Source organism: Ischnura elegans, chromosome 7, assembly GCF_921293095.1.
Source record: "Ischnura elegans chromosome 7, ioIscEleg1.1, whole genome shotgun sequence".
NCBI lineage: Eukaryota > Metazoa > Arthropoda > Insecta > Odonata > Coenagrionidae > Ischnura > Ischnura elegans.
In genome coordinates, this window is record NC_060252.1 from 75403667 (window position 1) to 75418331 (window position 14665).

At 36.9% G+C, this 14665-nt stretch overlaps 1 protein-coding gene across 2 annotated transcripts; it reads left to right on the forward strand.

Annotated features, from left to right (window-relative positions):
- Nucleotides 1-2: 2 nt before the first annotated feature.
- LOC124162410 lies at nucleotides 3-11541 on the forward strand. Of its 2 annotated transcripts, XM_046538938.1 has the most exons (8): nucleotides 3-425; nucleotides 542-776; nucleotides 860-985; nucleotides 4646-4799; nucleotides 4919-5081; nucleotides 8266-8479; nucleotides 10994-11122; nucleotides 11229-11541. In XM_046538938.1, exons 1-8 carry the CDS (start codon nucleotides 303-305, stop codon nucleotides 11441-11443), a joined length of 1359 nt encoding a protein of 452 aa, XP_046394894.1. In that variant the 5' UTR covers nucleotides 3-302; the 3' UTR covers nucleotides 11444-11541. The 2 variants fall into 2 exon arrangements, with proteins under 2 accessions (XP_046394894.1, XP_046394895.1); XM_046538939.1 differs by lacking the exons at nucleotides 3-425; nucleotides 542-776; nucleotides 860-985 and adding an exon at nucleotides 3225-3790.
- Nucleotides 11542-14665: the final 3124 nt, after the last annotated feature.

The following is a 14665-nucleotide window of genomic DNA, read 5'->3' on the forward strand; positions in this document are numbered from 1 at the left end:
CAATGTTCCGGTTGGTTCCGGCGTTCCGGTATCCGATTGGTGGTAATGGGTTTGTTTACAAGTTGAAGATAGTATCGTCCAGTATCGTCGTATCGTATTCAATAGAAGTGTAAGATAAATAACCCATGAAATAACGATAGAGAATGGAGTAAGGCAGGAGTAACGTGATGGTGCTGTGGTTGTTATTAAACAAAGCCAAATGAGGCGTATAAATGGTTTCCCTTTAGTGTTGAATCAATTGCTCCAAAAAATACTTATTCAGCAACATTTCACTTCGATTCTGCGTGTGCTGTGGGGTTATTATGATGGATAATTTACCCCTTGAAATGATTGAGCATATTCTTAAGTTTGTTGATGGTCATACGCTCATTAAAACGAAAGCTGTTTGCAAGAAATGGAACGACGTAGCTCGGTTATTCGACGAGGCACGTAGTTCATTAGATCGTGTTGTTAATGACATTATTTTGCCTAATATTCCGATCTGCCGTAATTATGTTTTGATTATACTGTATATTACTTAATTGTGTTATATGCCTTGCAGAACCAGCCTCATTGGAGAAATTTATGTTTCAAGGAAATTTCACGCGTTGTCCTTCTGGAATTGACTATTAAAAAGTTCCCTTACTGGAGACCCAGTACTAAGAACGTAGATGAGTTGAACTGGAAAATCCTATACTTGACTTGGTTGCAGTGGAAAGTGCTCAACAATTTTTTGTATCATATTGATGTATTATTGGAACAGAAAGCGTGTTTTGTTACTTGCATGAAGATCGTTGGTGAGATGATGTTTTGTAACTTTGATTGACGCTCTGTTATAATTCTAGCGATTTGCACATTTATAAATGTACTGTCATTTCAGAGAACTCCATTGTGATAGGATTGCACAGTGGAGAAATAAAATCATGGGAGACATCCGGTGGTGAACCATTCCTAATAGCTAGGCATCGGTCCAGAGTGACCTGCCTTGAGGTTTTGTGCGTTTTAGGTGAGATCCTCTGTTAAAGTATTTTTATGGGCTTTTCTTGGAGGCATGCATGGGTAATGATTTAGGAGAAAAGTAAGGGAAATGGGACACTTTTCTCTCAAATATCTCATTGTAATCTTCACTAGTGGGTCATTGTATGTCAGGTCATCCAGGCATCACACCCACCCATGGGCATACCCAGAGAGGGGGCAGCAGCTAGAAGTGAAAATAAATTTAGTTCAAAACGAAATTTTTGAAGAAATTTTCTTTTGATGAAAAATGATGTTAACTTAAGACGTGGAACTAAAATAAAAATCATAATTTTTTTCCAAGCAAACCATTTTAAAAACTAATGAAGCCCTGACATAATTTTCTTAAAATTTGGTTTCATCAACATTTTCTGCACTAAAGTGTTGCAATTTGGAAGACCAAGGCTTGTTCCCCTCCCCCCTAGTTTTGGTCCTGGGTATGCCCTTGCACCCAGCTACACGGATTTGGATAAAACTTGGCAATATTCATTCTTCCATAAAAGAGTGATGGCAAGTGCTATAGTTTCTCTTAAATACTCTACACTTTTGCATACTTTTATTCTCTGAAGAAAAACAGAACCAGAACATTAAAAAATGGATGTGTTTATTTTTGTATTTAAATTGTATTAGATTCATTCTTAGAATCAATGTTTAAACACAGAAAACAGTTGTGTCACTAACATTTTATCTCATTTCTGAGAAGGGCCATCACTGACTACCGGGATTGTGAATATTTTTTCAGTACATCAACATTTTTTAACATCAAGGGAAGCAAAAAGCCATGAATTTAAGCCTCATAGGTGGTGAGTCATATCTTAAGGAATATAAGAAAATAAAATTTAGCTCGATTAACTTATTGCCTTTGGTCAAACCATCGCCATGTTTTACATATGATTTTCTAAAATCTTATGAAACATATTGTTTCAAGAATTTTCTATATCTCTTAGGGCGTTTTTTTTCAAATTCTATTACAAATCCTCATGCCTTCTCTGATAAACCTGCAAATTTTCGTAAGATTTGGTTGAAAAATGAAACTGGAACAATGTGTTTTCCTCTAGAGTCACGAGTGCCCTTAGATACCACATTCATCAAAAAACTGAACTTGCTCCCAAACTTCAAATTTTTGTGAAAAAAGATAGTAGAGATACCCAAGAAAAATTTTACATGGTTTCATTCCAGAGAGAAGGATGAAAATTGCCACCTTTTATCCCCAAATTTGTGTCTGTGGGTAGCATGCCTGGAAGAACTGACATAGAATGACCCCTGTCTGAAGCAGCTATACCTTTCCTATGTCGCATACTTTCCTTGGACTCATAGCCTTGGATATTTCTAGTGTCTCATACTTTCCTAAAAAAAATTTGAGAAATAGCCATACATTTCTGAGGGAAGTGTGTGAGCCACCTGAAAAGTGGGATCTTTTCTCTGTCTCACATTTTTCCTACCCTTCCTGCTTCAAACTTTTTCATGTCTCAGACTTAACCTCACAACTGCCTGGCTTACACTTTTCTCTCATATATCTTAGGGAAGACAAAGGCGCTGACAACTTTGTCTTGTAAAGTCTCATTTATTTCCCTGGAATTTCTCTGAAAATCACTTTCTCTTATGAATTTCCAGAAACAGAGAGAAATTTAGTAGTTTTTCAAAATCCTCCTCCTCCTTTGGTATTCAATCCTAAGATTGGTTGGCACTCTCCATTTTTCTCTCTCTCCGCCTTCCTCTTCATATCGTCATAGCTTTTGCATCCAACATTCTTCATAATTTGGCCTATAAACTGGATCTACGGTCTTCCTCTGGGTCTTTTTCCATCAACATGACCCTCTAGGATAGCCAATAGGATCCCCTCTTGCATGGGCGTACCCAGAATCAAAACTAGGGGGGGGGGGGGGCAAAACGAGCTGTGGTCGTTCAAGTTGTAACTTTTTTTGCACAGAAAAGGTTAATGAAACCAAAATTTTAAGGAAATAATGACAACAATTTATTAGTTTTTATAATTATTTGCTTGAAAAAAAAAAAGATTTTTATTTTAGTTCCATGTCTTATACTAATATCATTTTTTTCAAAAGGAAAATTTGTTTATAACTTCTGTTTTCAACTAAATTTATTTTCGCTTCTAGGGGGGGGGGGCAGTTGCCCCCTCCCCTACCCCCACTGAGTACGCCCATGCCTCTTGCCTCATTATATGCTGAAAAAGTTGGACTCTTCTATCTACGACCAATTTCATTATATGCTTTTTTTCTCTTTGATTAGATTCAATATTTCCTCATTTAATATTCGGTGTGTCCGCTCAATTTTTAGCATTTGTCTATAACACCATAGTTTGAATGAAATCAGTCTTTTCCTATACTCTTTCGCCAGAGTCCTTGTGTTACAGCCATATAATGCCACACTCTGTGCGTTAGTTTTAAGAATTCTTTGCCTAATTTCAAGGCTGTTACTTCTGGATGCATGATCCTGCTTTTTACGTCTACATTAGTTCTTCCATCTCACGTGATCTTTCTCCCTAGATACGTGAAGTCATTCACTTGATCAAGTTTTTCTCTACCAATGTTTGTCTGCACTTCCATCACTTCATCTTTATGACATGCCATTACTTTTGTGTTTGATTTATTTATTTTCATCTTGCATTCTTCTTTCATGGCAGTTTGCATTTTATTTAGCATGGTCTCGGGGTCTTCTTGACTTTCAGTAAGGACAGCAATGTCGTCAGCATATCTTAGCATGATTATTCTTTCACCGTATATTCTTATGCCTGTGTCTAATTTTTCCTTGGATTTGTCAAGAGCTCTTCTATATGAAGGTAAAAAATAGTGGATAGTAGTGCACAGCCTTGACATAAGCCGTTTTCCAATTCGCAATTATGTATTCACCCTTCGTGCACTTTTCGATCCTCAACTTACGGATGTGACGACAGCAAGGGTGGATCCAATTGGCGAGGGCGCAAGGGAACGAAGGGTAAGTGAGCAAGGGAACTCGGATTCTCCCTCGCTACCTTCCCCTCGTAGGAAGTGGACATGAAAATGGCGGCAATGGAAAAATCAGAAATCTTGAACTGAAGTTTTAAGTAATTTTTTGTTTATTATGTGAAGAGAGAGCATCCAATCGGTGCCAGAAAAGTCAAAATACTAAGCAGTCTAAATTAAAAACGTAAACAAACCGAGTAGCAGGGTGAAATTAATTCTTAAATCAACCACGAGATGTCCTAACCCGACCCTGCGCTTCACATTTCGTTACTGTCAACAGTTCGCATTATTTCCGTTTACACTTTATGGCGCCAGTAGAGCATTAGTAAGGGAGCAGGGTGCAAGGGAGAAAGGGAATGAGTGCACACTACGTGGAGTGGAAAACGGCCATAGACCTTTCTGAATCTCTACTTCCTCTTGCTCTCTCTCCTTCCAGAGATAACAGCCTTTTGGTTCCTGTAAAGGTTCCATATCAATTTTCAGTCCCTATTATATATTCCTGCATCTTTCAAGATCATAAATATTTTATCCCATTTTATGTCATCAAATGCTTTTTTATATCCACAAATGCTATGTATGTAATACCAATATCTTTCAGAATACTAGGATAAAATTTGCTCACTCTTGCTAATCTTGTTGGTGTCCATTGGTTTTTCATATTATATTTTACTCTCAATTTGTTCCCCTTTAAGATGAAAGGAAGGAAGCTAAAGCAGATAAAAGACTGAATTATATCCTATCGACGTCTCATGATCGGATGGTGAAAATATCATACTTAATAGAAGAAAGTATGGAACCAAAAGTATTTGATATATGCCATCATGAGCATGCAACCATTATGATTAGGTATGAAATTTTATTGCCATAAGTTCTGTTATTATGAGCTTGTGTATGTCCAATACATGCTATGTATTTCCAAATATAAGTTAATATTGTAGCACTCAAAATTTGAAAATATCTTACAGAACTCAGCAAAGTTACTTTGCTACTCTAGACGAGAGTGGAGGTATTGCTGTGTTTTTAGTTTCTGCTCCCCAGCTCGATGGTATAATGCCCATAATCAACTTCATTGTACTTTATCATCCCTGCAAGCCTCCAGTTGTGTCCCTGGACCTATGGGGTACCAAGGTAATATTTTTAGCAACACCATGTATGATTAATAACTTATAAGCCTTGATCAGTACTCTCAAGTGCATATGCATATGGGCAATTCCATTTGTGACGGAATTACCTTTAGAGAAAATTATGCAATAGGATATTTCGATTGATTTGTAAAATACAAAAAAATTGTAAAACTTTTAACTGTGCTTGATCAAAAAACATTTATGAAGGTGATTTTCATGTACATAAACAAAATTAATTATCGAAATACCTTCTAAACAAGCCCATAATTAAAATGTGACGGAATTACTGCGAGGTCAACCTCCTAAGTGGAATGATTTTAAACATCTTCAAAGCTCTGTGAATCGATGTATAGTTTGAAAACTTTTAGCAAGGCTGTGAATAATATTTCAAACATTGATTTCTTGAAATTCAATCAATTAGCTGTTGATTTATAAAGATAAAATATTTCCAGCCTAAATTTTAATTAGTAAGAAAAAGTTGATATTTTCATGGAAATGCCCATATTTAACCTTTAGAAAACTCACAAGCTGTGGAATTCTCATCCTTCAGTGGTTTGGTATTCTATCATTCAACAATTTGTTCTATACTCATAAGGAAATGGCTAGCCATTTCTTAATTGAACATAATGTAACCTGTTTGTGGGCCTTACATTGTATATTCCCCTAGGTATTATTTATTGAGTACATACTTTTTCCAAACAATATAATTATATGTAAGTAATATACAAAATGTATTCGTTCAATTGTATTAGGCTCAACTATGTGGAAATTAATACACGAAAATGAAAAGGAGACTTTGTTCATTTCCACAGATTTATTTTGGCGGTACAACATGTTTCGACCAACGAGGTCATTATCAAGTACAAAAATTTCGAATGTTAGCTAACATATATACTCTTGAAGGGGTTGAGGGAAACAGTGGAAGGAGTGGGTGTCAGGAGGGGGGGGGGGAAGGTGCTGGGTTGGAAACCCCAAGTGGGGGTTGTATTAAGAAAACACTCCTCCCCCCCCCCCCCTCCTGACACCCACTCCTTCCACTGTTTCCCTCAACCCCTTCAAGAGTATATATGTTTGCTAACATTCGAAATTTTTGTACTTGATAATGACCTCGTTGGTCGAAACATGCCGTACCGCCAAAATAAATCTGTGGAAATGAACGAAGTCTCCTTTTCATTTTCATACAAAATGTAGTTTGTTTTTCCTGGCCAGCATCTTTGTATGTATAGCAATTAGGTATTTACTTCTGGACACACGAGAAGTTCTCATCCTGGTAATATATTTGATAACTAATGACTTTGAGTTTTATTTACATACAATTTTATATTGCTTGCAGCTTGTGTATTGAAACCATTGATTAGACCTGTAAAAACGTGGTAAGAATTGGTGTGTATATATGTATTTCATTATTTATATTGACATGGCCACCACAGAGCATCATCCTCAAGTGCACAAATGTACTTACATTGTTTATACACTCTATACTGGTGGAGTAAGGTAATTGTTTTGAAGGAGGAGGGGTTCATTACTTTCCATGGTGCCGCGGTGGTATGCAGTGCCTCTTGGAGATACTGTCCTAGGTCTGATAAGCATAAGCAAGTAGCTTTTAAATATTCATTAACTATGTTTGAACATCAGTGTTAAGCTGGAGGAGTAAACTGTTACCTTGGGTAGCCACCATCATGGATCCTCCAGTAATTAGTTTTTAGTAGTTAGTAATTAATAAACCTCCAGCCTCTTTTTTAATTGCAAAATTTTTAACATAGACACCAAAAAAGATGGAGTATAATTTTGTGTTTGGACTCACATTATGAGGTCAAAATATCTAAATGATAAAATTTGGTTTAAATGAAACAAGACATACAACCCTTTTGTGAAGCATATATAAAATAATCAAAATTGCTTTAAGTGCCTAAAATTAGAAATAAAAAATGACACACTATTGATGGGACAGTCTGGACCTTCAATATGGTTAACTTCTACTGAGTGAACTGCATGGCCTTCGAAAAAGAATCGCAAAACATAGCATATTCACGATATGCTGAATTTCTGAACTGTAATTGCTCCAACTTTTGCTTTGAACAGACTTTTTGTTTTTCCAAATTGGTGAAATGTAGCCAGTGGTATATACGGGTACAAAACAATACTGTTTGCTTCTCATTGTCTTCTTCTTTTATGAAAAACCAAGATACTGTACACCGAACAGTTAGATAATACTCATAATAACTTGTTCACTTAAACTCCTGTGTTGAACTAGATGGGACGTGAAGGGGGCTGTTTCCCTTGGCATTATGATTCAGTAATTTTTTGGAACACATTAAAAGGCTTAAGATTTGACAACAGTACCTCTGCTACCCACAGCCTTTAACCTCCTGTATCACAAACTCCTAGCCTCCTTAAAGATTAATATCTTTTCAATGTATCCAGTTTTAATGTACTAGGGGAAGTGGGGGAGAGCTACCTCCCTTTTAATTTGCAACTTCTCTAAATGTGCATATTTTTGTGAGTGCACCTGAGTATTCAATTGTGCGGTAAAACTAGTGGTGTCAATAAATCTTTAAACATGTGGCATTGCAGAGTTAATTCGTCAATTGCTGATGGCAAAGATTTCCACCAGGTGAGGCTCTAAACCATTATCTTATGTTGTATAGTTTAGCTGTAATATGGTTGGCATTATTTTAAAAGCCTGCCCAAACAGTTTTCAGAAACTTCGAAGTTTCTCTGTATAGGCCTGGTAACACAATATGTATATTAACGCACAGTGGCAGATCTATGGTATCCAATTTACAATAGATAGATTGGTAATTTTTTCCGACCCCCACTACTGCTGGAATATTTAACCCCACTTTGCCCCCCCCCCTTGTCCCTATCCTGGATCCGCCACTGTTACCGCATATGAGTTAATGTGTGAATGCACGAACGATTTTGGCGGATCAAAAGGGAATGCACCTAATCAAAACTGGTTCTTTTTTCTGTTCATGCATTCGTACAATTTTCATGGTGGTTTGTGCAGGTTTGTGCCTTAATAGACTCTATTGGTTAGGGAAAATATTACTGCCAGTGAAAGGTATGTATCTGTAGGTGAGAGGTACCAAAAACACTTATTCTGAAGGTGGGGAACTGAATACCATCTGTAAGTCGGAGACTTCTCTGACCAAGAGGTTTCAATGCATCTCTTTTTTTCATGGCAGATCATTGCTATGACGAAGAAAGGCACGATTATGGCAGCTGACTTTGCTGAGGGTGATGACACCATGGTAGAAGTCTGCTCTCTTGAAAATGATACTGTTCATGTAACAGTAGTAGAAGATTCCTCCACATATTTTAGTAAGGTCAACCATTATGAAGGTTTAGAGATTTTACAGTACTACAACTGGAGGAACAACATTTTCATGTGGATCTCAGGTATTTGTTTGTTTCGAAATCATTACTATTGTCTTGAGTTTATTACATATTCACCATAATGGATGTATGATCATGGTCATGGCTACAGTGGGTGCTGTGGCACCTGGGCATGATTCTCTGATGGGGGCAATAGCAGCCTATTATTGCGCCCCTCAGATATCAATTCAAAACAATCCAGTAAAAAATGAAAACTTTGATATTATAATTTTAATCTAAAAAATACAAAAGAGCTGTGACTTAAAATTTCTTTGTAAAAGTTTTTAAGAGAGGTTGAATTTTAATTAGCAAAGTCCTCAACCCAAAAGATAGGGTGTGAATGGTCATTCGAGATTATTGCAAGTACACATTTTTTTTCAATCTGAATGCTCACCTGTCAAGTTAAATAATGAAAAATAATATTACTTGTCTAACAATAATAATGATCCGTAGTGAAAGTATCAATGGGATTTCTTTTTCCTATAGTAATTTGACAATGAGAAACTTTTCCCATAGGAAACTATATGTTCCTACGGGAATACCATACATTCATAACATTTTAGTGTTTTGTGTAAATCTGCTGTATGTGAAATTTTACTTTAAATTTTTTAATAAGATTTTTCTGAAAAAAAAAGAATGGTGCCTTTGCTATGAAGTAAAATACGTACATTACTTGTGGGAGCTGGCATATCAACCTGATGCACTTTTTGCCCAACATATAAGTATGATTATTAAACACAATGTTTTAAGTGGTATAACATCTCTGGGAAAACTTTTTTCTCGGCAGCTGCTTTGGAACCCTTTTGAAACATCAAGATCTATCATGGAAATGCTGTGGAACTCATTTGTACAAAAAATTGGAAGTGTGTATGAAGAAATTTGTAACTCATTTGTAATTCCCCTTCGAACTCCTTTGTACAGTGTTCGTGTGAAACTGTTTTCTACACATTTGGAACTCCTTTTGAAAGATTTAACAGGATTTCCAGGCGTCATCATTCGTATATTAACTGCCGTGTACGGAGAAGATTCATGTGTAACTGCTTTCCACACATTTGCAATTCCTTTGAATGACTCCATGCGATCTATAGACGTCATCATTTGTTTTGGAACTGGCTTCTCCGTGCCAACATACCATGGCCAAGTTCAGTCCGATTCATTTGCTCAAGAAAATGAAAATTCTCTATTATGTTTATGCAATAGGAATGAATAAGCAGTTTAATAAGTCAGTTAATGGAACTGGAATGCCAAAATGGTCTATCGATTAAGTTTTAAAAAATTATTATTTTATTTTCCTTGTTGCATAAATCATATTTTTGGAGCCATTTTGAATTGCGGCGAGGGTATCATCACTGCGTGCCGAGAGTCTTGGTTGCGTAAAATGAGGTATTCAATAGCAATTTCATGGCAAACATCGTGAATAATGAAGTTTTTCGAGTACATAGATTATTGTAAAAACATTAATTTCTATGCTTTCATAATATATTTCGTACATAAATGCTGAATTTTACAATGATTTTTATTGCAAAAAATTTTTGTCAATTCTTCCGCTCTTCAATAGTTTCAAAAAAGAGTATTTTACATCGATGTATGTACATAAAACATACAGGTCGATGCATTGTCTTCCCGATCCCCAAGCAACGGAAATATCATCTCTTTTTCAATAGTTTTAATTTTTTTTGCCAAACATCTATCCCTCCTTCGAAAATCTGTTTCAATGTTGCTGTATTGCTACAAATTCAGGTACCCGGAATTGCATTATGCATCGGATTTTTGGATATTTAACATGATGGTTTTCAAGAATAAATATCCCAAAACGAATGCATTTTACTTACAATTAGTAATGGACACTGAATGATCCACAGAAGACTGGAGTTAAGCTCTCGATATGTATGTACTTTCTTGACCACCAAAGCCACTTACCCCCACTCAACCTATACTGCCAGAGTACTCACCACCCTCCAAGTCGGTACTTGAGGTAGGAAGGATCGTCACTTACAGATAAGTTCGGATATGTAGTGGGACATACCCAAGAACAGTGACTATATATCATCTTGGAATGAAATTACTGCCGAACTTCAATCCATTATAGTCGCCTGGTATAGACTCCTTCAGCAAATCCAGCATAAATTCCTAGGCAACTCCAGAAGCCATCTTGAACTGCTACAAAGCAGTTTGCATGATGTACAAATGAGTTCCAAAGCGGGTGAACGACTGGCACAAATCAGTTCCAATGTTAATTCCAAATGAGTTTGAAATTTTGTTCCACGGCACTTTCCATTAGAAATCCAAAGGAATTCAAAATTTGTTACAAATGAGTTAAAAAGGTGTACAAATGAATTGATGACATGGTAGGATGCTATGATCATCGATGTCATGAACTTCTGTGTATTGTGTTTCAATTCCAGAGCAGTTCGAAAGCAAATAGGTACTAATCAGTGGCTACAAAGCGAATAGATGACGGCTCCAAATGGCTTACACAGCAGAAACTTTCCCCTGAGATATTATTGTTGAAAATAGTTTGCTATTTTAAATTTTCAGATGACCATAAAATGCTATTATCACTCAATGGATCGGAATATTATGAGTACAATATAGAGAAGGTTCTCAAAACTTATCCAAGGGCAGCACTGATCTATGGAAACATGTTTATCCTTGGAATGAATTCAGGTTTGTACATATCTCAAATTGTTTTACGCCATGGAAATATGTTTGTAGCATTTATTCTCATTTGGCTTTGTGAAAGCTAATCCCATCCTTTTTATTTTGATTGCAGGTTCTGTGGTGATGTATTACTTTGAAACTCCTGAAAATCTCTTGAGTTTAGATTTGTTGAACTATCATTGGCAACATCCTGTGGCTGACAAACCAGTAATGGGAATGGATATTTGGGAGAGCTCCTCTGGCCCTCAGCTTGCTGTTCTGAGCCACACCAATGTACATCTGGTGGATTGGCCTTTTGAATTAGATGATCTTATATACGGAGAGTAACTTTTTCAGAGGAAATTGTGTTATTTCCTTGCTCTGTCCATTGAATTTTTAATTTCCTACATGTGCACCATAGTAACCATACTTTGTTTTAAAAGTTATGCTAACAAGGAGACTTTGCCTAACTGATGTCAAGAAAGAAGATGAAACCTTTTTTATTTGAAAGTAGACACTTAGATAGGAATACAGTTGAAGGGTTTTGTCCAAATACGCCCGGGTTTGAGAGAAAAAAGCATTTAAAAATTGAAAAATGTGGTCATGTTGAATTTATTTTTTAAAATTTCGCCTATTGTTTAAAAGCGATTTGGCCGAGTGGTAGCGTGCTGCGCTTCTGATGTGAAAGTTCAGGGTTCGAGACTCGGTGAGAGTAAATTTTTTCCAGCCTGCCACCTCCTCCATTTTTTGTAATCCGTTCCATCCTCTTCTAATTTGTGCATTTAGGACGTTTTACATTTTTTTTACTTGACTGTTGTTTGAGAATAAGCCCTAAACTGACATTTTTGTCGCTAGCTAACCCTTACTTCGAATTATTCTTTCCGTGCCAAGATTCATGAAAGCAGGAGTGGTAAAACTGTGGTGCTGGCTTCGAAGTGAAGGGAACTCATTTCCAAAGCAAAAGATTTTAAGCATGTTGTCTCCGGAGAGTCTCCCAGGTTCCTGCTGTTGTAGTATTTAGAATATACAACAATTTTCACTCGTCTACCTGCATGATCAATTTGGAGTATTCCAAGTGCTAAACGTCGCTATTGCTCTTCTGACTGTTGTTGCTCTCCTGTAGTCTATTTTTTTACCTTGGTAATCGTCAGGAAAAGTCATTGCCCTTATAACTTAATTTATTTTTCTGAATAACTTTTGCCGCATGTATTTTGTTGCCAAGAACCTATTCAAGCGAATTCGATTTACCGGAGATATTGAGTTCAAAGTTAAAAGGCTAAAATTTTTGTGTATAATAGGATTTTGGAGAGGAAGAAAGAAATTTTGTCCTCGACACCTGAATAGTTGAAGGGCTAGACGATTAGAACGAAGTTTTTCAACACATAGTAACCTGGATAGGAGGTAGAAGTACCATCTATATTTTTTGTTTGAATAGTAAGTCTCCATAAAGCCATTTTTGGGCACCCTGCCGACCATTATTCCCTACTCCTCTTGCCCTAACCGATCGATGTGCGAGGTATGCTTTCCTCCCACAAACTTACTCTCCTCTCATTGTCAGAGTCCTTATTTCCGCGTATTTAGGTGCCTAGAGATTTTAAACAAGCTGTATAAGCTGGGGAACGAATTGTCGTTACATGTGAACTTTTAATTACCTGGAATATACTACTCGGCCAACTTAAAATTGGTTCATTGCCTGCACCTGTTGAGGTCGATGTCCATATGATAGCACTGTTTTTAGTTTGGCTTGTCGGCTCGTCCCTTCCCTTTTCTTTTTTCATGGCCTCGCCAGACTCCCATTTTCCTACAATTATTTTGCTTTTTCCCATAGCACGATATTATTCGGTTTTCTCTTGCTTTCATTAGATCTTATGCCCACGAGAAATATCTGTCGCGTAAAGGACCATGAATTGGAGGAAATACCTCCATAAGATAAAGCACAAATATATAAAATTGAATAATCTGCAATTGCCACTGCCTTCTCCAATTTTTCATTATTTATTTATTACTTCGCCTCTTTACAGTAATTTGGATGATAATTGTAATAAAACAAGAAAAGCAATTAATTGAAAAGCACCATGCTCTTTCTATAAAACTGCTACCTGAGCATTCGCCATTGTGTTTCTTTATATCTTCAAGGAAACATATTCCCCTTAACTTTTTTAAACAAATCAATTCTCTACTAACTTCGAGGCATATCATGCATACCTCAGCATATCATTGAACGCTGGTTAGAACAACTGATGATGCACGATTGAATGGATTTTTATTCCATCCTCATGTGAGAATATCTCTCTTCCCTTGAAGGAGGAAGGTGCAGTTCTGGTTTCGTGCAATAAACTGCTTTACTTTCTTGTAAAAATATACATAGCACGGTTGGCTTACGGATGTGCACTTCGGTGGTATAGTTTTTACGCTGTATATCGGTTCTCCTTCCCCGTCGATAAATAGTTCATCATAAATGGCACTATTTTTTTGTCCCCCACAAATCAATAAGCAATAAAAATGTATTGTTTTTAACACATGGCCGGACAATATTTTTTTTTAATTTTAAATACAACCCAGTCGTAAGTTTTCCAGATTTAGAATACACAACAGAAACATTTAAAAATTCACTCTCCAGTTTCTTCGCTCACTTGCGGACCAAAATCACCTCCAGGTTCTGATAAGCACGATAAAAACTTAAGGAATCAGCTTTCCTGCGCTGTATATGAGTGTATTACTTTGATCACGCTCCCAAGAGCAACCTGAACAATATTCTCTCTTTCTTGATCGCGTTCTCTTTATATCCACCTCTCCGGACACCCGGTCTGATCTGTATTAATTACGAAATCTATTGCATTTGGAGATTGGGCTTTTTGTTTGCTTCTGAAACGTCATTGCCGATTGCAATATTTCTTCAGCACACGCTTGCTCGCCCGCTGATACATATTTTGTTAATTTTCGTTGCACGATTCGGTGTCTCTTCTTAAAAGATGGAACCCATGAAGCACCAGCAGGGAATTCAAATCCTGGAGATATGTGCTGAAATCACGCATAAATAGGATATTCTTGTAGAGTCCGAGTCATCAGCGGCTCATTGCAGTTCCTGGCTTCGACAAAGTGATCGTATACCCATCTGTCGATCATTTCAAGCTTGTCGAGTTTCGTTCCCCCTGATTTTATATCTTTATCCCGTATGTAACCGGGGAAACTCTCCGGAGACAACATGCTTAAAATCTTTTGCTTTGGAAATGAGTTCCCTTCACTTCGAAGCCAGCACCACAGTTTTACCACTCCTGCTTTCATGAATCTTGGCACGGAAAGAATAATTCGAAGTAAGGGTTAGCTAGCGACAAAAATGTCAGTTTAGGGCTTATTCTCAAACAACAGTCAAGTAAAAAAAATGTAAAACGTCCTAAATGAACAAATTAGAAGAGGATGGAACGGATTACAAAAAATGGAGGAGGTGGCAGGCTGGAAAAAATTTACTCTCACCGAGTCTCGAACCCTGAACTTTCACATCAGAAGCGCAGCACGCTACCACTCGGCCAAATCGCTTTTAAACAATAGGCGAAATTTTAAAAAATAAAT

Bases quoted from the DNA above. Each gene is read 5' to 3' on its own strand.
- LOC124162410 (XM_046538938.1), top strand. From the start codon at position 303: ATGATGGATAATTTACCCCTTGAAATGATTGAGCATATTCTTAAGTTT. The intron at 426-541 runs GCACGTAGTTCA...TATGCCTTGCAG, and splicing joins TAGCTCGGTTATTCGACGAG to AACCAGCCTCATTGGAGAAA. The intron at 5,082-8,265 runs GTAATATTTTTA...TTTTCATGGCAG, and splicing joins TGGACCTATGGGGTACCAAG to ATCATTGCTATGACGAAGAA.